Source organism: Octopus bimaculoides, chromosome 11 (genome assembly GCF_046866305.1).
Source record: "Octopus bimaculoides isolate indiv1 chromosome 11, ASM4686630v1, whole genome shotgun sequence".
Lineage (NCBI taxonomy): Eukaryota > Metazoa > Mollusca > Cephalopoda > Octopoda > Octopodidae > Octopus > Octopus bimaculoides.
This window is the reverse complement of record NC_142938.1, coordinates 511,195-535,724: the sequence shown is the minus strand read 5'-3', so window position 1 is coordinate 535,724 and position 24,530 is coordinate 511,195. Positions and strand designations below refer to the sequence as shown.

The 24,530-nt window shown below is 36.3% G+C and overlaps 1 protein-coding gene across 4 annotated transcripts in view; it reads right to left on the bottom strand.

Annotated features, from left to right (window-relative positions):
* LOC106881844 (membrane-associated protein Hem) overlaps positions 1–24,530 on the bottom strand; it is a 60,163-nt gene extending 35,633 nt beyond the window's left edge. The window contains exons 1-13 of one of the 4 annotated variants that reach the window (XM_014932356.3): positions 24,192–24,530; positions 8,966–9,076; positions 7,877–7,963; positions 6,128–6,184; positions 5,808–5,950; positions 4,780–4,870; positions 3,954–4,091; positions 3,604–3,652; positions 2,993–3,146; positions 2,735–2,800; positions 2,372–2,468; positions 1,031–1,155; positions 621–661 (exon numbers count right to left, since the gene is read on the bottom strand). In XM_014932356.3, the coding sequence (XP_014787842.1) occupies positions 621–661; positions 1,031–1,155; positions 2,372–2,468; positions 2,735–2,800; positions 2,993–3,146; positions 3,604–3,652; positions 3,954–4,091; positions 4,780–4,870; positions 5,808–5,950; positions 6,128–6,184; positions 7,877–7,963; positions 8,966–9,076; positions 24,192–24,296 (1,264 nt within the window). In that variant the 5' untranslated portion in view covers positions 24,297–24,530. The remainder of the gene's footprint in view (positions 1–620; positions 662–1,030; positions 1,156–2,371; positions 2,469–2,734; positions 2,801–2,992; positions 3,147–3,603; positions 3,653–3,953; positions 4,092–4,779; positions 4,871–5,807; positions 5,951–6,127; positions 6,185–7,876; positions 7,964–8,965; positions 9,077–24,191) is intronic. The other 3 variants (XM_014932358.3, XM_014932355.3, XM_014932359.3) reach the window with 3 other exon arrangements.

Genomic DNA, 24,530 nt, shown 5'->3' with positions numbered 1-24,530 from the left:
GACTTATTTTACTGACTCTGGGAAGATGAAAGGTGAAACTCATCTCCACAGGATTTGAACTCAGAATATAAAACCTAAAGAAATATCACAAAACATTTTGTCTGCCTATTTAACAAAATCACAATGCTTGTATATTCAAGTTATGCTCTAAGCAAACTTAACTATGGAACAAAATCAGAATCTTTGACAGAATGAAACAATATTTTGAAAATGTCTGCTGCTCTGATAAAAGTGATTACAATAAAATACCCAATACATTATTGTAGTTGGTGTGGAAGAAACGGGCATACAACTGTTATAGATTTAGTGGGGTCACCTGGAGTAAATGGTGACTTACTGATATGGAGCGGGGGGGGGGGGGGGGCAGGATTTGGTTTATAAAGGAAGAGTTTACAGGGTAAAGGGGGTAATGTTTACAGTATAGTGTAATCAATAACAATTAGTGACACAGAGTGTGAGTGCTACCACTGGAGCTATTGTTTTACATGGTGGCCCCTTAACTATGGTCAACTGGCTGCAATCAATAAAAGAATAAAAGACTTTTCAATATGAAAACTATTATTGGAAATGTTGATAAGAGAGAGAAAATTGAACTAAGTAAAATGTAGGAATGAATTTACCTTTTAATTCTTCCATGTAAAATAATAATTCAGGAATTTGTCTGGAAAAGTCAAATACAGAGAACTAATTAATACAAGGGATAATTGTTGCTATTTGATGCCCAGGAGCATCGAATAGTCGTCTAGCATGATCATCTTTTGTATTCAAAATGTAACTGAAACTCCATTATTTAATGTGTCCTTCCTGTGTTATTCTTTAAAGTGAACTTGGTTACTATTTCTAGCAGGTTGAGCAACCACACAGAAGATTTCCTGTTGATTCAGTTTTGAATATTGAGAGACCACTAATTTTATTATGAAGATCATGTTGATATTTCTTATTTCATTCCAGTGTTTACATTTAAAAATCAAAAGTAGGGAACAAAAGACACCGAAGGTAGGGAGGAGTTAGGGTTAGGGTTTGAACTCACCGATCTATGAAATCCTCCTGAGATAATTTTATGTTATGGCGTTTTGAAGGCGGATTATCAAAATGGCGTAGTAACCAGAATATTTCGTCTCGAGCCATTGATAAGGCCTGGAACACAAGTAAAACCTAGACGAACAGACAAAACATAAGTGATTATTGCTGAACCAAAATGAAATTAAGCTATAATTTAATTGGTACTAATTCATTAGAAAACATCATATAACTAAGGGAGAGCTGTGAAGTTAGTCAGGAGATGACATTTCAAATCATCATTCTTCCCAAACATTCCAAATACTATCAGAAAAGTAAAGAAGCTGGATTTAGATTTTAGGGAAAAGTTCCTTGGCAATTTATTGCAATTTCATTAATCTTTAAAAAAACAGTTACATAAGGAAGTTTGTTTTGGTACTAGTAATGTTCCATCACTGAAGACTGGGGTTGTTGAATTACTTTGCATCAAATGACAGACAATATCTTAATTCTGCTTCCAAGCCTTAATTTAACTTCAGTTAGGTCTTGTGGAATGCCAGAATATGTAGAAGACTTGCAAGTGAGAGGTGACAGCTGTGGATAAAACAAAAAAATTCTACATAAAGAATTTGGGTGCTATACTGCTACACCTCAATATGCTATCAGAACGGGAATAACAAAGGGTTAAAAAGAATACCAAGAAAATATTTGGACTACTTCTGTTTCAAGATGTTTGTATAACACCCCAAAAATATTAAACGGAAAAAAAGGAATCTTATGAAAATCAAACCAGCTATTATTATGTGGAAGCTGACTAGACTTTTGCTAGACTGTTTCAGTCAGTTCTTTGTCTTATGTAGGCACATATATTATAGATAGAGTCACACTGCACTGCACTGCACTGCACTGCACTGCACTACTCTGCACTGCACTGCACACACACACACACACACACAAACGCACACACACGCACACACACACACACACACACACACACAGAGTTCCAAATGTAGACGTTATCAAGCTATTAATCAACCAAGCCATATCCTGCAGAGCAGATTTTGTTGCAAGAATTTGGACCAAATGTCTGCTCTGAGGGAAACCTCGTTTCTCCTCTCTTTCTCTCCATCAATCTCAGAATCCTTACAAGAGGTCTTGACCTCTGTTCTTCTTCCTCCTCAAATTGAACGATAAATCAGTCTGGGTACAAAGAGCCAAGCTGTTCTGGGATATTATCACAAAACACCTGAAACTTTTCTCATTTTGCTTTCTTTGCAAGAACAGCAGCAACAGCAGAATGGTTTTGGTAGGTGAACTACCAAGAAACGAAATTATTAATAGAGGTGGAAATATAGAATTATCTCAGACTTACTTTAGGTCCCAATAATCCAGGTTGATCCGTATAAATCAAAGCTAATTCCTTTAAAGCTGTTCTTAGAAATTTCCTTCGTTCTCTATGAAGACCAGGTCTAAAGGAAAACAATGTTTTATTAATGGTTTTCTGGAGACATTTTAAATGTGCAAAAACACACACACACGCGTAAATAGTTTCAATTTTAAACAGCAGAACTGGTCAAGGTGCAATTAATGTCAGAAAGAGATAGAAGTGAAACAGAGATGAGGGGATGGTGGGTGTGAGGGGATGGTGGGGACGAGGGGATGATGGAGTTAAGGGATGAAGTGGGATAACAGATATAGAAAGATATTGAAGTAAAACCATTGAGACAAGACTTACGATGTCTGAAGTGCATGTTGCTGGAAATCTTTAACTTCCGTCACTCTTTTGTGTTGTATATGTTGTCTGAAAGAGATCAAAAGAACGATGTTGAACAGTCATTAGTCAGTATGTAGTGCATAATTGGCATACACACAGGCACACTCATACATCTGATAAAGGAGTGACAAGGCCAACGTTTAACTCTGCCCATTGTACTAATTAATTAACAGGAGATCAGTAACAAGTATGAAGGAGTTTATAAGGATTAGCACTCACCCTTTAAGGCTGTCAAAGAAAGCAGCAATATAACTATGGATGTGCAGTACCTCGTCTCTGCATAGTTGTACAATGTAGCCAGACTGGAGAGCTGTTTTCCATAAGTCCCATGGTTGGGGCTCTGATAGACGCTGATAGCAAAGCATCAAGCCAACTGGAAAAGATATGAAATATTAACGTTAGCTGTATTTATTATTCCCTGATGATATTATTTTGTTCATGTGTTTGAAGTTGATATCTTTTATGACAACTATGACAACACATGGCACACACACACACACACACACACACACACACACACACACACACACACACACACACACACACACACACACACACACACAAAGTTAAAAGGTAATGAGCTTCTCAATAATATTAGCAATAATATGGAATTTGGTTGTTGTTTAGCCCAGAACAGCCATGACTGAGCAGAATTAAGAGCAAAGATATTTCAGACATGACCAACCTGTTTAATAAACAAACACAATGTATCTTGGACTACATTCTTTAATTTAGTGGTAACATAATATTACATACAACTAGCAACCTAATGAATAGGTAATCAAGAACTAGTTAGGTACTTAACAGGTAATTAAACATAATTTACTCACAGATGATCCATCTTTCCATGACATCTTGAGATAGATATTCACATTGAATCTGAAGGAGAAAGAAACGAAGGAGGTAAATAATCAATGGAATCAATCAGCAATCATCATCATTACCAACATCAGTAACAACAAGTTTTTACAAAGGCACAAAGGCTGAAATTTGATGGGGAATAGGAGAACAGGCATTTAAATCAACCCTAATACTTGATTTGGTATTTTATTTTATGACCTCCACCCCAGAATTAGAAAAGACAAATTTGACAGCAGCAAATTATTATTGTTATTGTTATTATTATTATCATTGTTATTTGTGGTGGTGGTGATGGTGAAATATAAAAAGTGTAACTCACTATATCAGTGTTTGGCACATTCATTAACTTTGAAGGTTCCGAGAGGAGACTGAGGATTTGCGAGGATCTCATCTGATCTGCAGGTAAATTTCTCCGAGGATAGATCACATGTAATGACAGTAAAGCTGGCAACAAAAACTGGGAATCAAACAAAAATGCACAATGTTAGGATTTAAACCAGAGATCACTTTGAAATAAGACACGAGTTAGATAAAATAAATGCTTGCTTTAAATAAGATATAATCATAGACAAGATAGAGATCTGTTTGAGATAAGACAGGGTCTTCATGTTTCAGATTATTTATTGGTATCTACTGATAATTAATGATCCAAAGAAGAAATATAGAAAAGAAGCCTCTGGGATCATCAATGTATCCAAGAATAAAACACATAACGATGGTCAGAGATGAAGCAGGCCAAAATACACAAATATATCAGTTGTAATAAGGAAGTCAAACCAAAATAGCGATATTCTGAAATCATTTAATATATATGTTTCAGGTTTGTGTAACATTTCATAGGAAATGCATCCATCATGAAAACCTTCCTCAGTTAAAGCTTTTCGAAAATATGAAGAAATTGATGGAAATATTTCAATATATTCATGGTTAGAGCAGTAAGTTGGCTACTAAGTTAGAAGAGAGAGAGAGTGTGTGTGTGTGTGTGTGTGTGTGGAGGGATGTACATATATGGTGTCATTCAGTTCAGAAGACATAATGTTTGTTATGCTTGACTGATGAGGATATGGTGTCCCCGAGAAACAAACAAAACAAAAAATAAACACAAACAATTAATCAACATTAGTTTTTGAAAAAGTACAACTTACTCTGGCATGTGGAACAAACTCTTCTGCCATTTTCTTCATTGGAGGGTCATAATCAATGATCATTTGACCAAGTCGAGGAAATGCTGGTTCTCTGTGAACATTGGAAAAATGAATCAAAAGTGGGTTGAATTAGTTCTGAGAGAGAGAGAGAGAGAGAGAGGAGCAGAAATTTGTAAAGAAGAGAGAAAGTCAATAGAACTGATCCCAGTGTAAGTGGTAGATATTTCATCAACTAGGAAGGATGAAAAACAAAACTGACCATATTGGGATTTGAAAGCAGAATGTTAAAAGCCATAACTACCACAAGTCATCCAATCTGCCATGTAACCAGTTCTGCTATTATATCATCATCACCATCACTTTAATGTCCACTTTCCAATGGGTCAAGTGGAGTTTCGTGAGGTGGAGTCTCTAAGGCTGGCTGCTCTTCCTGTCACCAACCCTCATCTGTTGTTTCCAGGAAAGATAACATTTCCCCATGGCCAGATATGGTTTTGCAGAATAGAATGACATCAGTTTGTATGACAGTGTTAACAATGATTCTCATCGATTTCTGGCCTTCGGTTTACCTCATAAATACTTATTAGACATTGTCATTGTTTCAGCTGAGGTCAGCTCCCATCAAGCAAGCCATTCCAACTGTGACTAATCCAGTTATTACTATTCAGTAGATCTCTAATTACATCACTGGACGTCTTCTGGTAATTAAGCTCACCTCTATTTGAGAAGACCAGGTAATCTCAAGAGTTTCTCCAAAACTGACAGGAAAGGTTTATTGTTTGGAGATAAGAGGGCATTTGTGGACATGTTTCTGCCTCAATAGACATCAACAGCAAGACAACTGTCAAAAATTTGTTGAATAGTATTTGATATACCTGTATTTAACTAAATAAATAAATATACATACATACATATATATTCAGAGAGAGAGAGAGAGAGAGAGAGAGAGAAAGAGAGAGAATAAAAGATAAATAGTGAAAGTAGATGCATAGTAGTCTATATCTGAATAGTTTAACAAGACAACTTACCCACTGCCATGCTGGAACTCATGTCCCAAGTGGTAAAGACCAAGAATGGTTTTCCTGTCATCTATCTTTGATACAATCACCATTATACAAACATATGTAACTATTAGATCAAGATAGTTCTTTGTCAGATCATAGTTGGAGCTCTGCAATAAACAGACAACAAAATATAATATTTCCCTTTATATAACTTTAAATATATATGACTTTCTTTCACCTGAAATATATCACTAATCACTGGATTAAAATATTAATTTCTCCCATCAACAAAAAACAAAAACTAAACAAAACAGCTGAAGAAAGAAACGGCAAGAATGACTTACAATATCAAGAGTAATCTGACAAGCACCCATCGTGGTTAGCAGCTGAATAATGTGATCCTGTAACAAGAGAAATGAGATTTCAATGGCAATAGAACAAGGAAGATTCTTTATCAATAATGATCAGTTGTTCACTTTGAAGTTCTAACCCTAATTAAATCAGTTTTTCATTAAAGGAAACTGACCCAAGTCCATTTCCTTCACTCCCACCCCCACCAGACTGAGATCCACCATTAACCAAACCTTTCCCTTTCTTCACCATTCACTGTAATTCATCTCCCCCTCTCTTTCTCTCTTTCTCTCCTTCTTTACATGCTCTTGCAAACTTACCTACTCCCCACACACACTTTCCTATCTCTTGTCCCTATTCTCTCTCGTGCCCACCTTCTTTCTACCTTGAGGATATGCCTTGGCATTTCATCACCACCATCACTTTTCTTTCTTTGTAGCTTTCCTCCTATCCCTCCATTGTACGTTAACCTTTCAACATCTGGCATAAAACCAGCCCTCAACATTACACCCACACTCAGCAGAAGGTTCTTCTTTTGCAAGTTACTTGACCCGTACACGTGCGTGTGTGATTGTGTGTGTGTACTTCTTATTGGGGAAGCAGCGATATGATATTTTTATTGAGTGTCAATAAAAATCTTCCCCATATTTAACAAATTCCTGGCTCTTTAGATAAACATTTCCCAGTGAACCATAAATACAGAAAGAATTTTAATTGATGCTCAATAAAAATATCTTACAGCTGTGAATTAAGGCTACCATTGGTATCATGTTAAGAAGAGTGGGAAAATATCCAAGTATCTTAACAATTTTTCAAGTTGATCCCATGGAGAAAGGTGTTCACCTCCATTTTAACGAAACGAGATTGTTTTTCAAAATGGAGGTGAACACCTTTCTTCATGTGATTGGCTTGGATTACTATGGATTACTATGTGTGGGGTGTGGTTGAGAAAGACACCAACTGGTCTGCCTGCAACACAGAGACTGAACTGGTGGCCAAGATTGAAGAGGTGCTCCAAGATCTTCCCAGGGATACAGTAAGAAATGCATGCACCAGGTTCCAGACGCGTTTTTAGGCTGTGATGAAAGCTGAGAGGAGATACTTTGTATAAACTGTTATCTCTTAGCCAAAATCTAGTCGATATGATTTGATTTTCTTAGAATACTTTTGTTTTTGGATGGGGGTGTTTGTGATTTTTCTCTTCTCTTTTTATACAAACTGCCAAATTTAGCCTCAACATCCTAAAAACACACATAGAAAAGCTAACCAGTAGAGGTTGGTCAGTGGTCTGGACTTTTATTGGTTTCATTGCCAGAATTCTGAGAACTGAAGTCAATGACCACCCTGAGGTAAAGGAGAGGCCTCGGAATCACAGAGTTACTGGGACTATGGGAGACTAGGCCACAGTAAAGGTTGTCATTGACTGCATGGTGATGGCCATGGTGTTAAAGTGGGTGGTACAGTAAGCGTTTGTCAATATTGTAGACCAGGATAAACTTCACAACAATCAGTCAGTTCTTCCTGACAGCCCAGTGCTTGAAATGTTCTCCTCTATAATGTCACAACTATAACCTAGACTAGCTTCTTTCTTTTTTATAAGGAATATTTCAATTATAATTAATCTAACTAAACAATTGTCAAGAAATCAATCCCATTGAGAATTTTAACAACAACAATAAACTAAACCTGCCAGGTACCATATTTCAGCATTGAGGCTTGAGTGTGGATAAAACTGAACTCACCTTTAAATCAAGGATATCAACAAAAGTGTTGTAATATAGAGATAATGACTTGATTACTTCCCCTTTCACTTGGTTGACGGCCGAATACTGAAAGTAAAAAAGACAGTGGAACATGGGTTTGTAAACATTTCGTAGCAGAGACAAAAGGATGGCAAATGATTTTTCATTGAACTGTCACCTAGTCATGTACCCAAGAGGACCATTTCAATTAACAGTCACTTCATTAGATCATCTTAATTACTAGTCAACCTATTTTCAAAATTTTATTCAACTAATAAATCCTCTTAACAAGTCTCACTTGACAACACAGGAATTGAGTATCAATCAGCCATACTGCACTTATGTCCACCTCATCCCAAGGTTAGACAGTTTTGTCAACTGACTTCTCTTTATACGTTTATTGAGCCGTGTTTTCACCCTAAACAGTTTTCTCCACAAAACCAGTCAGTCATCTACACACAATCACATATTGTAACATTACAATTAATCTGAAATGTTAGTCAAACCATCAACACATTCTGATTCTCTAATTCAATATTTATAAATGATTGACACCTAATTTGATTACCTGTGGTAGATGAGTTAATGACAGAGGCCTTTACAGGGTTGCTCACCCTGTCAGCTTGCCACCTTATGTTATTCTAAAATAAATGAAATCACATCATCGTAATCTTGAAGCTTTGAGATAATGCAGGATTAAGTGAAAATACTGTGAATGGATAATCTTGAAGCTTTGAGATAATGCAGGATTAAGTGAAAATACTGTGAATGGATAATCTTGAAGCTTTGAGATAATGCAGGATTAAGTGAAAATACTGTGAATGGATAATCTTGAAGCTTTGAGATAATGCAGGATTAAGTGAAAATACTGTGAATGGATAATCTTGAAGCTTTGAGATAATGCAGGATTAAGTGAAAATACTGTGAATGGATAATCTTGAAGCTTTGAGAGAATAATCTGAATGCTGAAGGATTAAAGGACTTCTTTAAAATATATCCTTTACACATTGCACTGCTTCAAGCAAATTACAATACTCTATAAATATATATATAAAATATTTTGGGTGTATGTGTAAATAAAATACTCACTGTATTAGATTTGGGGTCGATATTCGGGAAACGTCTTATGATATTACGAGTTACTTGTTCCATATTTTTGTCACTAAAGAAAGCAGGTTTTTTATCTGCATTTTGTAAAGTCTGCAAAAAAAAAAAAAAAAAATGAGAGAGAAATTACTTTTATGGAGTAAACTCAAACAAATGGAGCAAAATTATATCTGAGACGACAATTTATACAAATTCGACAAAGTACAGAAAATGACTTCAGGAAACCAACTTAGCAGATTAGATATAGAGAAAGAGGAGACATAGCTGTGTGGTAAGAAGCTTGCTTCCCAATCATGTAGTTCCAGGTTCAGTCCCACTGTGTGGAACCTTGAGCAAATGTCTTCTACTATGTCTTCAGGCCAACCAAAGCTTTGAGTGGATTTGTTAGACGGAAACTGAAAGAAGCCCATTGTATAAACTGAATAATGTACAACACATCAGGTGTGGCTAATATATGCTGAAAGCTTCCCACATAACTACTTGAGGCACTGTAAGCAATTTTTTGTAAATTTGTGCTTATCATTAGCAAAAATGATTGTAGCAAGTACACTTATGCTCTACCAGTTCATGAGCCGACAACAATTGGTTTTCCATCCTACTGTGCCACATTAGACATAAAGCAATGCTTTGAGACATTTTAAAAGGGAAAAATAAAAAGGTTATCCTATATGCCGGGTAAATACGGTAGCTTTGCCTGTAACCTAGAAATCTCCCAACATTTGTTGTAGAACTCACACAATATCAAATAACTTTAAAAGACATAACAAAACAAATGTCCATTGGCCTGCTGAGTTGTTAGGACTGACCTGGGGCTAAAATTAAGGTGGATGTTAAAATAACTATTATTAGTAGTGATAGCTAAATACTAATAGTAATGAAGATAAGATGGTGAGATACAAGTAACAATGGCTACACACTAATAATGAGGGTTAAATACTGACAATGATGAAGACAAAATATTTAAATGATGCTGTCAGAAATAAACAGATAAAAAAAAAGAAAAAGTGAACTAATTTATGTATGGAATAGAAAGTAAAAATGTTGTAAATTACAAAAATTATTAGTTACAGGAAATCCTGTCTCTAGCGGCAACTATGGTTAAAGATAAGGTTATTTCAGAGCACCACATACTGTAGAAATTGGTGAGGAATAAGTTTGGGAAATTATATATATATATATATATATATATATATATATATATATATATATATATATAGAAAGAGAGAGAGAGAGAGAGAGAGATAATTGTGAATGGATTTGATAGACAGAAGCTGAAAGAAGTCTGTTGTATATGTATGTGCGTGTGCATGTGCGTGTGTCCATGCAGATGTGTGGTGTGTGTCTCCTTGTCTTGGTGTCAAAGCCATAACTACAAATGGTGATGATCGACATCATCAAACAAATTTTGTTGTCCGTTTCCAATCGTCCATGGAAACATGTCTGACTGGGGGGAAAAAAATACCTGGCTTGAAATAGGTGAAGATTGGCAACATGAAGGACTCCCATGTTTCATCCCCTGTCACCAAATCAGAAGAAAAAAGTCTTCAGATGCTTCCTGCAGATTAGAGCAGACTCCCATTGAAGAACACTTCTTCCCTTTGGCTGATGTATGTGGTGTTTCAACCTTATTTTGTGTCTCTTCAGTTAAAGCTATGCTTGTTGAGCCAATGAATCCTGACAAGAGAGCTCAACAAATCAAACAAGTTATTGGCTGATGAGTGCAGATGTCTGTCAAACAGACAATAATTATTAAGTAACACTCATGCCGTACATTAAGTAACACTTGTTCCACACATTGAGTAACACCCATGTCACATAAATGTCCATCATTGTAATGCTTTTCATGTTGGCTCATTTTGCACTTGTTTTCTTTTCCAGTGCAAGTGAAGGCTCTAACTTCTTGAACCCACGGCCAATGGACCTTTCACCATGGTAGTCAACGTAAAATTTGGGTTCACAACAATCAAATACCACCACTTCCATAGTTTCCTGCTTGATGAGGGCTGAGAAGGGAGAGAAATGACAATTGTCCAATCACTGGCCCAGCTACTTCATCTGTTGAAGTAGTGTCAGGGTATAAGGAGTGGAGGCTTGGTCTGGCCCTGCCATCAGTGACTGGGGCATATTTTGCTCATTGACCGGGGGGGGGGGGGGGTTTACATCTTAAGAGCAAAGAGAATGGAAATGCTTAATGTCATCATACTCTATACAAGGATTGACAGCTTCCATGTGTGTGTGTGTCTAAGAGAGAAAGAGAGGGAGGAAGATAGTTGTGGGGAAAGTAATGAGAGAAAGAGAGAGACTACAACATGGAGAAGAAGAAGAAATAAGCTTGGAGAGGAAATAGAAAGAAGAGATGCTCATAATGGAAGAAAGAATAATTATTTCTACAAAACCAAGAGACATTAAACATGTATATACATCCTATACGCTACATGCATACACTTATATATGGGTCTATGTATGAAATTCCAAAGACACAAATAAACAATGAAACACACACACACACATAAATCTTGACATAATTACAAGGATTAACACCAGCAGCTTTAATAGGACATGCCCTACTTCCCACACATATAATCACATACCATTCTGTTAGAGTATGTGACCTCCCCTCCTACACCTCAGTCCACTTCCTATTACTCTGCTACTGTCACTGTCTTTGTGCACATGCCTGTATGTATGTGTGTGTGTGTGCGTGCACGCGCACACATACATATAACATCTTTACTGAAATTGCCGTCACTCTGTGACCATTAAACATATTACAAAACTACAAAATCTCATTTTACTCTGAACCAAATCTATTTACCAACAACAATTCCATCACTAAGGTCTCCAAGACAACCAACCACAAAATATGTCTGAGACCAGTTATTGTTGCTGGAAATATTTATAATATATAGCACACTATTAATCACAAATTACAGTGTGTATATACATATATACAGTTCCTTTCTATAATTTGTGTTATGTTTAGAAGAAATTGCAGGTTACCAGAATTCCTGACTCAAGTCAAAAACAACAAGCCACTCCAAACCCTTGTCATAGGCTTCCACACAGTTTCTGTCAACCAAATTCATTCACAAAGCATTAATCAAAGCAGGGCTATAGTAGAAGACTATACATGCCACACAGTGGGACTGAACCGAAAACATGATAGCAAAGTGACCTTCTTAACCAGAGCCATGTTCACACACACACACAACTGCATCCTTCCAATGCATATATTTACAAATACAAGTGTGTGTGTGCGTGTATGTGTACACTATGATGCCATTAGTTCACTGCTGGATATATCTGGGCCTCTGCTTAAATTTAAACTAGGAGACACAGTTTATTCCCCACAAAGACATTGGGGAAATTTATGACGGCTTACAGGAACTAATCAACTAATCAGGATTAAAATGTTAGCACTTCAGTGATTGGATTAGATCTTATTGAAGCACTTGTCAACGGTCACGTGCAACACTTTAATAGTCTCAGTTTTCTCCTAGTTCTGCCCAGGAGTGTTGGAAACATTTGTGGAGAGAATTAATGCTGTTGTCACAGAATATGCCATTGGTAAATCAATAGAACCACTCGACAGTGATGTAACAACAAAAGTTGTTTGTAATATTGGGTAGGATTTGTTGATTAAATCAATCTCAGTACTTGACTGGTTGGTATTTTATTGACCGTGGAGAGATGAAAGGTGAAGTTGACCTCAATGTCATTTGAACTCAGAACTAAATGACATGAACCTCATCCCATGAATCACTGACTGAGTGGGTAGAAAGAAGTCAAAGATTTAGAGTTTGCAATTTGTGGCACCAGATGAGACAGATGACATTCTTTACTTGTAGTATGTTCTTGATAGTATTATGGCATTAAACTAAAAACTGTTCTTGAACCCATGAAGACTTACTAAAGATAAATGAAGAGATAATGAAGTATTTGCAGATGTTATTATCTGGAATTTGGCACAGGTATATCCAAAACGCCAGTCTGCAGCAGTGCAACAACACTAATAAAAAAAGTTACCAACCACAGTGAAGCACATACCTTAGGAGCTGGTGACATAATAGTTTCAGTTGGGCAATGAATGAAAGACTCTCACTCAATGGTGTTGTGGGTTAAACCAGAATCATTCATCTCTGGTGATTCTTTACCTAAACTATCACCATAGTTATTTGACACCCATTCTTCCATAGTTGGCTTGGTCATATCCAACAAAGCACGTCACCACTTATAGTAGTCCTCTGTCCCTTTTGTGTAGTTCAGTCTGACATGAGCTTTAACCAAATTTTCATGTCTTCCTTGGTCTTCCTATCCCATAGGTTCCTTCCATTTGGGTCTTTTTTCTACCTGTCATCCTCTACACACATACCAACACACATGTTGTGCCTCAGTCTCCTCTCTTTCATCACTATATCTAATTCTTCTTAGGCCCAGTTTGTCTATCAACTGTGTTACTGTCATCCTCTACACACTATAATACTTACACATCCTCTGCAGCTTGGCCCATTCTCTGTATTCAATTATCTTGTTCTTCTAACATCAGACGATTTGCACTTTACTTGCAGGGAGAAACCCTCCATTGCCAGCAGAGCTTAGAACTCTCTGGACTTTTCCATTCTATTTAGATGTTGGCTGCTCTCCTCTTGAAACAAACTCCTTCACTGCTAATCATGTCTCCATGGCAAGAAAAGCTATCAACTACATCTAGGGACCTCTTAAGCAGTTGAAAGAATTTATTTCACAAGCATTCTTACAGTGAATCAACTGCATCCATATTGGAAACATAAGAGATCTCTTATTTGAAAAACTGATAAAGGTTGGTGAAAGGAAGAGCATCTGGCTGTAAAAACAATGTCTCAGGAATATCCCTCTAACCCATGCCAACATGGTAAAATAGATGCAAAAGTGAACAAATGAATGGATATATCTTAATTTTATGTGTTGAAATGGCAGGCTTTCACCTATGTAACTGGTAACACAGCCAAGTGGACAGCAATGGATACAGGGTTCAACTCTTATAGAAGTATATATTCTCTGTCATAAATTGATACTTAAAAATGGTCTACATAATAGATATACTAATAAAGACTGAATACTCCACACCATTCTGAGTCTTGTTGACAGTTTGAAAGAATTCCAATACATTGACAGAACAATGATTCTATAATTGTTAAATCAGGTGACAGTTTCTATTGATCAGACAGACAAAAGATGCTTAAATCCAGTGGTAGTTCTATTTTAAAAGAGAATAACTCTGAATTAGTTTGCCTTTTCAATGGTTTCTTTGAAAGACAAATGGTGTGAGTATGTATGTGAGACAAGGCTATCATATCACGAGTCAGCTTGTGGGAGTTTTGTTTTAACACTTTGTACTAGCACCTACTCTCATTAAATTGTTTGTTCTAACTTGGCATGTTACAATATAAGTGGGCAGGGGTGATGAAATGCCGTGCTCAGAAATATGCAGCTGTTGTCCCAACAGAAGTCCAATATTGCAATTTAAATTAAAATGGCAGACTGGCCACTTGCAGTTGCACCAACTTGAGAGTTGAGACTTCTGCAAGAATCACACAACTTGATCATGACAACTGAACTGGAGGTGGACCTGGCCAACCAATTTGCATTCCATCGAGAGTTTCATGCTGAAAGTATTGTTTTATTGAGGTTGACCATTACATTAGCAATTGGGTCATCACATCGTTAATCACTGGCAATAATGGAGATAGCAAAGTCAGTAGAAAGGAATTCATCTTTGTTTAATCCATTTCAGACCAACCTGTCTGAGACCATCCTTGGTTCTATGGGACAACCTTCCTATTTTAAAATGATTGAAATTTCCCAGTAAAATTTCAGTTTAATTCATGTTCCAAACATCAGTTTAATAAAGACAAATTATTTTTACTATATTCTTCATTATTTTTTTAAATTAACAAAAATAAAAAAGGATGTGTTTCAACAGTGTTGAATTCATAAAATAAGTACCAGTAAAGCATTACAGTGAAAAATGTCTTCTATATTTGGTCTCTTCAATAAAATTTGACAAAAGGAACCATTGTCTTTTGAAAGTATGTAGTTGTTTAGAAGATGGAAAAAAAAAAAAATTTGTTGATTCTTAGGAATTGACCAGTCAGAAGTTGTAAGTAATTGCAAGACCAATTTTATAAACCACATTTTTAATGTAACACATTTTATGATTATCATATTCTAAGAATAGCAGAATTGGTAAAAAAAATTAAAATAAATTTTTAAAGACTTGTTCTTATCAAAACGTTTTCAGAAAATCTTTTGAAAAATTTTTCAAAATAAATGTTAATTAGATGTTGTTAAGGGATTTAGGGAGAAGAATTATAATTTAGACGGGGGGGGGGGGGGGGGGGGAGACAATCAAGTATACCACCTTAGGACGGAAGGTAAAGGTTGATGGTGACAGGAACTGAATTCAGAACATAAAGGGGTGTAACTAAGAAGCACACTTTGTTTATCACATTACTGACTGAGGCAATTAAAAAAATGTTAAAATATGAGAGGAATGTATCAGAGATAACGAATAAAAGCTGTCTGTGGTGATGAGAAGAGATGAAAAAGACAGAGAGAAATTGTTGTTAGTAAGTCATGTGAAATGAGAGAGAGTTGGCAATTGGTTATTAACAACTTATTTATGTATGAAGTAAATCGCACATGGCTATAACACTTGGCGTCCATGTCTCTGATACCACAAATTTATGTATCTGCTTGGAGGAAGAAAACACAGGCTAATCTTGAAACCTGATCTGCATTTCCAGCAGAAAAAAACTAAAATTAACAGCAACCAAATTATCCAAGAAAACAACTCTTTAATTAATACAGTCATTAAGTATGGCCCAGCCTAGAAGCTTTCTTCTGGACAGTGGCTATTAATGGAAGACAGTTTGTCCTCGAGTTGGACACTTCCTCACAACAGAGACAAGTAGTTTTCAGCCAAGTGCCGAACGGTACTTAACAACTTTTCAAGTAGACAAAATATTTCAACTTTGCACTGGAAAACAAGTCACTGACCCAACATAACTCTTAAAACAACTTTTGTTACAAATAGTCATTTAACAATTGACAGAGTTGTTGTAACAATGGAAATAAACTTTATTTAATGGTTTCATGTTTTGGGGATAATGAAGGAGACTGCAATGTTTTACAAGTCAGCAACAGAACTTTGGTGCAGTTGTTCAACTTGCTGGAAACAGAAGCTAAATCTCCTGCAACACCTTAGAATCTTAGAGAAAAAATAATGTTGTAGCTATCATAGGATAGGAGATGGGATGCTTATGGTTGGAATACTTTCCATCCTCAATCTACTGGATTGAAGGCTGATATGGAGTTAAATGATAATGACCCAAATATTTAGGGAAGGACTAAATTACAGAAAGACTTTGGTAATTAAATAGCACTAATAGCTAAATGGATGATGCTAACCAAGAATTACAAGATGACATAAGTGAACTGAGAGAAGTTTCTCCACAGTATGGGACCTTGTCTTCTCCTAAACCCTTGGGGTCTTGTAACCACATTGTAACATTACTTGGAATTTCCTCCATCAACTTTGTCCCCAAAAGTCACAAACCACACAAGCCTTGCCACTAATATCATTTCTGCCTCTAACTGCTGCCCAACCAAACTTCTCTCATCTTCACAAAATATCATCACCCCTCGTCACCACTTTACCCCCTACACATTAAAGACACCAATTGTGACTTAAACCTCTTCAATTCACTCTTCTTTTTGCATGAACATTCCAAACTACTACTACTATTACTACTACCACTACTGCTGCTGCAGCCACTGGTGCCACACAGCAATGGTTTTATGACACACAGAAACACACACTTTAATACCATTTCATTGGTTCTTTGCCAATTTTGTGAGGACAATTAAAAAAAAAAATCTTTAAATCTATTCCTAACTTTACTGCCTTAAATGCCAGAGAGAGAGAGAGAGGAGTTCTATAGACAATGTCACAACTAAGAAAGCCATTCTTCCAGTTGTCCATTATGAATATTTAATATCTACCCTTTCTGGTAACAAGGAAATACCTACAGCTTGCAGAAATCATTAACCCACAAAACAAGTCAGCTGCAGGAAAATAACAACAACCAAAACTATAAATGCAAATATTAAAATTATTTCAAATTTAAAAGTTTTTGAAGGATTAAAAACAAAAACAAAAAAACCCAGCTTGGATAGAATGATAACACCTTTCTCAAACATGTAGTAGTTGCAGCAGAACTAATTTAGCCCTAGGTCAGACCTGATCAAGTAGACACACCTATGATCATAGAGATTCTTTGATTCTCATATTTTTCTTCAGCACAGAATATCCAAGACAACATTATCCAATATGGCCTTCCTTTTTATTTAACTAGTAAAAATGATGTCAAAGGAAGTTTGGCTGCTATTTCTAGCAAGCTGAACAACAGTAAACAGTTTTTGTTATTAGTTTGTGGTTGCAAAAGAAGAATTCTGGGATAGGAATTTCTACCATGGTTGGTTACGGAGCTCACTTTACAGCCACAAAATAATAAATTTCATTCCACTGTGTGGCACCTGTGGTAAGTGTCTTCTTCAATAGCTCCAGCCTGACCAATGCCTTGTTAGGAAATCTGGTAGACGGAAGCTGTAGGAAGCTCTTCACACACACACACACACACACACACACACAGATATATGCACATGAACATGTGTGTGTGTGTGTATACATGCATGTATAAATGCTGACCCCCCACCACCACCCCATGACTTTGGATGAGTGTCGACATTCCTCAATGACATTAATCTTGGGTTGGTTTGTACTTTTGAAGAACTGTGGAATAAAAAAAAATCTGTAAGGGTTGGTGACAGGAAGTGCATCTGGTGGCAAAATCCTGTCTCAAAAATGTCTCCACCAAACCCCAACTGGCACAGAAAGCACATATCAAATGAACAAACCAGTAGCTGTGAGCCATATTTCCAAATAAGAAAAGAATGTGGCTCACAAAAGAGTCTTGATGATATTATTGTATTTATATCGTAAATAGTTAATTATGCTTTGAATGGTGGCTTTTTTGTTTTTGTGACTCAACTATAGAAGAGATCTGAAATGAAACTATATTTAAACTAAATCCTCATGAAAACATTATTTCCAAAATATTTCACCATTCCACCCACGACCAAATGCTATTTTCAAAAATGGTCAACTCACCACATTGTCACTTGCTTTGTCGTAAAACCCATAATGAGTGTTGTCTTTCATATTCAACAATTTGCAATTAACAGCAAAATATATTAAAATATTTTTAGGAAACTGCAATCCTCTCTCTCATATACATACTAAGAAAATATTCAGTTATTAAATAATAATGAGATTACAGTCCTCTTTCAGATATAATGGTTTCAAATTTTGGCACAGAGCCAGAAATTTTGGTGGAAGGGGTTAAGTCAATTACTTTGACCCCAGTGCCTGACTTGTACTTATTTTATCGCTCCCCCTCGAAAGGATGAAAAGCAAAGTCAACCTTGGTGGAATTTGAACTCAGACAAAACCCGGCTAAGCACTTTGCCCCACAAGCTAATGAGTTCACTCACATATTAAGAACAACATAGCTATTATTAAAACATGGAAGTCACCATTGTTGTTATAAAATGTATCAACAATGTCACAGCCCTCCCTTGCACACCTTTTATGGTGAGGAAGAATGTTCAGTAAAAACTAGTTGTAAGTTAGTTTGTTGGTTTGGCAGAACTGAAAAAATATCAAAGGATTTCTAACACAGGAACAAGGGCAGAAATTTTGGGAAGAATATGAGGGCCAAATAAATTAAGCTTTTATTATTATTATTCATGTTATCAACCTTAAAGTGCAGAGTTGACCACAGTGAGATTTGAGCTCAGAACATCGAAGACTGTAACTAAACAAGGTAAGATAGTCTGCCCAGTTGCTTTAGTGACTCTATGCCATTGATCAGTTAAATAATAATCCTTTCTACTAAAGGCACAAGGCCTGAAATTTTTTTTGGGGGGGGGGGGGGTCGATTACATTGACCCCAGTGCATAACTGGTACTTATTTCATCAACCCTGAAAGGATGAAAGGCAAAGTCGACCTCAGTGAAATTTGAACTCAGAACATAAAGGTGGATGAAATTCACCCCAAATGGTCATTTGGGGTGAATTAATGGATTTAAATGCAGTCCAGCATTTAGTGTCAATAAATTGTTGTTTAGGTGTGATCATTCCATTGTATTTCCTTTTCTAACATAGCAAAGTGTAATTTGAGGGAAACTGGCTGATATTTTTAGCAAGTTTTACAACCACATAGAAGATCCCCTTGTCGATGTGATGTATTAAACAGAACAAACAGGAAACAACCTGTTTTCACAAGCAATATTTCTGACTGACGTGAGTGATTACTTCAAAAGACATCAGGCATTCGTTAGTGCAACATTGCCAGGTGTTAATGATATTTCAGACGCTTGCAGTAAATAAAAGTGGGAACAGAACATTAACGATAACAAGAGAAACTGATTATTTCACAGAAAAGAGTAAATGGCAAAGCACGATGCTCTTCACCAAAACTACTTTCTCATGCAGCTTCTGAGAACAAACCTAAAGAATGTAAAAGAGATATTTGAAGATTTAGTCTTGATAAAGTAAAAAGATGCTAATGAATCTAGAGTCTTCTATTTTACACAGAGAAAACATTTTCGGTGATTTGTCATTGCTGTTGTTTAACCACAGATCTTAGGTAGATTTAGGATCAACACTGATCAAACCACAATCATCTTGCTTTGCTGCATAACGTACAAGAGTAAGAGTATAGAAGGAGATTTGGCAAGTTTCTTTCCAGTTTGGTCAAAATCACATCTGGGCAACCTTTTCCAAGTAGCAGGTTGCGTGAGACATGGCTCATCATCAGATTGGCTGCACGACCAAAAAAACATTCAAAGTAATTCTTTCATTTAGCATGTCATTCTGAAAGTCCTGGGGGCGGCAGTCTGCCCGTGACAGGTCTAAAGAGAAAAACCATGCTGAAGATGATCAGGGGTCCTCTGAGACCAGTGAGATTAATGTTTTGGGAAGAAAAGAATTGAGAGGAGAGTGTGATGGGGAATAGGGGGAGGAGGAAAGTCAGGTGAGCTGGGAGCATCACTATGGCAACAAAAGAAAAAAGACAGAGAGATGAGACAGTATGTTTGTGAGTCAGATGTGGAGTGTGTTGTGATCCATTTTTAAAAACCAGTCAAAGAGCCCCCTTTTTTTATGAAATCTAGTGTGTGTGTGTGTGTGTGTGTGTGTGAATATCAACAGCAATAACCTTCGGGACGTAGCAACAATACACCACTGTGGACATCAGCTGAGATATTTTCTGGCTCTACAGAGGAAAGTCAGTGTTTGTGTTTCCCAAGAAAGCTCCTCAATGATGCTGAGGTAGAAGGCCTTGAGGGCTCTAGTTGTGAGACTTCACCAGTTGCAGCCAAGCCACAAACGGTGGAATAGCACTGTTTGTAGTTGAGTGGCAGAGAGGATGACATTGGCTAAGTAGAGCCTTGGAAATATTCACACACACACACATATACATGCATATATGTAAGTGTATATATATTTGTAGGTGCAAGGCTCAGTGGTTACGGTGTTGCATTCACAATTGCAAGACTATGGTTTCAATTCCCAGGCTGGGTGATGCATTGTGTTCTTGAGCAAAACACTTCATTTCACATTGTTCCAGTCCATCCAGCTGTAACTGGATAACGCTGCAATGGTCTGGAATTCTGCTCACGGATAATGTTGGTCTGCCCCACAAGCTGGTGGTGAAACATCATTCGAAAGTTACAACAATGTGAGGAAGCGCACTGTGATCAGCAGTGTAAAACATCATCCGATGGTCAACACAGTGATGTGTGTTGTGTACAGTCACAGTGGGCTTCTCTCAGTTTGTCTACCAAAATTCGTCACAAGGCATTGATCAGGCTGGGGTTTATAGTAGACACTTGTCCAATGTGCCCTGCAATGGAAGTGAACTTGAAGCCATGCGGTTGAGAAGTAAAATTCTTAACCACACAGACACGTCTGCCTCTATGGCTACAGCTGCACAGAAGTTGACAGATATCCTCAATATAATTGTAATATTAAACAAATATCAATATAACTGTAATATTATAAAACATTAATATACCAGCGATATTGAAAGGATATCAACATAAAACAGATATCAAGATAACTAATATTAAATTGATATTGTCAGTATAACAGCAATATCAAATAGATATTAATGTAGCTGTAATATCAAAGAGATATGACCAACATAACTGTAATATCGGCATTAAAATAACGAGGAAGTGTGGACGCGGTCGATAAACCTACCAAAAATAACAGTGAAATCTCACTCAAAGACCACCTAGTCTCTTTAAAAGACAGAGTGGTCACTTCTGGAACGTTCAATCGGGGCTAAACAACAACGAAAGAAGCGAGACATACTAATATATTCAATTGATAGATGCGGATTACAACGAGTATTCTTACTGCCACAGACCATCATCATCATCACCATCATCATCAGGGTTGCGATAATGATGCAACCAGAAATAGCGACAGCACTACTATTTCTTAGTTCTTGTGATCCCAGAACATCTGTTTCGTATTTCTAACGAAGCCGTTGCTCTTAAATTCTTTAATGTGCAGCAGACTAATGACATACCACAGCAATACTAACACACAGATAGATATGCAAAATGTGCATGAATGAATGCTAATATTTTATTTATATGTGCACATACACACACACACACACACACACACATATATATATATATATATATATATAAGTAAAGAAATTCGAAGAGAGGTTAGAAACAGAGTAGCAGGTGGTATGTGAGACTCAGAGTTACCGAACCAAAAATGTCTAAGTTTGGGTGTTGCCTCACCAAAATGACGTAACAACAACTACAAGACAGAAAAAAAAAACAACGAGAAAAACTGATACAAATATATATACAAATATAAATGTGTGTGTATATATAAATGTATGTATATATATATAGGAAGTTTATAAAATAACAATAAAAATAGAAGCGAAATACGCGGCGATCTAAAGTGTATTGGCAGGGTATTAAATATTAATTTTAAAAATCGAGCAAATAATAATAAAAATGTGTGAAAGAAAAGGATGTAAAAGTTGGAAATGAAGTGGGTTTGTTTGGAAGATCTGAGAGAGAAAAATCGAACAACCACCCACGCAATCGAAGAAATCATTTTAAAAATACAAGTCACAAAATAGAAATATATATATATATATATATATATATATATATATATATATATATATATATATATATATATAATAATAATAATAATAATAATAATAATAATAATAATAATAATAATAATGATGATGATGATGACGATGACGATGATGACGATGATGGAGAAAAGAAGGAGGCAGAGAGAAGGATTTGTATTTTGCTCGTTTGTCGAGTGAGTGTGGAGGATTGGGGACGGAAGTTTATAGAAATGGTTTTGATATCGACTAGAACTGCTGTCTCCTACTTGGTTTTGTTGAAGACCAATCAAGGTTTAGAGATATATCAACATTTTGGTAACAACGAAACGGAATCTTTACATGGACATTTGTCTTGGAGAAGATTTATCACAGAAGAGATTATTAGCACTGCATAAACACACACACACATATGTGTGAGTGTGTGTATATACACGTACGATCAAGCCATGACTATAGACATACAACATATATGGGTGGAGGGGAGACATATACATATATATACTTACACTCTCGATAAAAAATCATATATAATATATATATACATATATATATATACACATACACACACATTTTTATATAGACATGTACATATAGATGTATGCATATATAAATGAATCTTTGTATACATGCATATATATGCATACATAAACGTGTGTGTGTGAGAGAGACAATACACACATACATATATATATATATATATATATATATATATGTGTGTGTGTGTGTGTGTGTGTGTGTGTGTGTGTGTCTACACATATATGTGTGTGTAAAATATTTAGACTAGGTTAATTAAATATTCCATTTTGCAGAATTTTGTACAGTAAATAATGAGACAATATTTACTCGACTATTTTTTTATTTATTTAATATTATCTGCATTATTAATGTCATTATCATTGAAATCTTTTCGGGTAACCTACACACAACCATTTTTTAGCTAACACCAGAGAAATAACAATATTAATATACATTTTATGTACACAGACAAAGCAAATGACAGAAGACAAACTGATAGTTGGATAAGATGAAGAGTAAAAGAAGAGCGATCGAACTAAAGCAAATCCCTCATGATGATTAGAGAGATGGTGGGGACACTGATATGATGATGATGATGGAGATTATAAAAACAGAGAAGTAAGGAACAGTCGGCAGAGTTAGATAAATTCCAGACACAAAATAATAAATCTGATGGGTTTAACATTACTGTGTGAATGTGTATGTAAAGAGAGGAAAGCAGAGATCTCTGATTGTGTGTATGCATGTGTGTGTATTCACACGCAAACACACACACACACACACGTCAATCTGTATGTGTGTGTGTGTGTGTGACAGATATTTCGAAGTTTCGCCAAGTGCGGTTTTTTTTATCTATCTATCTATACATATTTATCTATCTACACACACACAGATTATATATATATATATATATATAATCTGTGTGTGTGTGTGTAGAGAGAGAGAGAGAGAGAGAAGGCAAAGGGTAGGAGGAGCGCAGTGAGAGAAAGAGAAAGAAGCGAAGAGGTTTGTGTGGAAATAAAGGATGGTCGACAACTGAAAACAATTTTCATCAACGAATTCTTGAAAGATATCTCCGAGAGAATGTCGTTGGATGTTTGATTAGAATAAAAAGGAGAACAAGAAAGGGCATTTATGAAGGAAGCAGATGACAGAAAGGAGAATATAAGGGAGACGATGGAGAAGAATTAAAAAGAGAGAAGAAAGGAGAGACGTGAGAGGAAATAAGAGAGACGGGAAGAGGAACAGAGTGAAATAGAAACGAAGAGAGAGAGAGAGAGAGGAAAGATAATGAAGGAAACGGTTTATATATTGCAGATATAAGTATGATTGTAAAAGAAGGGCAGACGATGGAACCGAGAGAGAATAAAATAAGAGATAAAAGGGAGGGGTGTCAGTTTTTGGCGAACCTTTTTGATGTTGTAGATCCGAATGAGCATCCCATTAGCGCGATCATTTAGGATGGTGAGTTTCTCAGCAATCTTCTGCTGACTCGGTACCAAAGCTCTCGACATCTTTCTTGTGTTTTACAGAAGATGATGTTGATGTTGATATTGTTGTAGTTGAATCGATGTAAAACAAGTTGGACCAGAAATGTTCATCGCCCTAAATCAACGCCATATCAGGCTCACTTTGATCTCACCACAGCGAGGCTTGCCACACGGTTACAATGGCATTTGTCCCCCGTTAAAAAACAGACACAACAACCAACTCTCACTCTCACCCTCTATTACTTGCTCGCTTTCCCC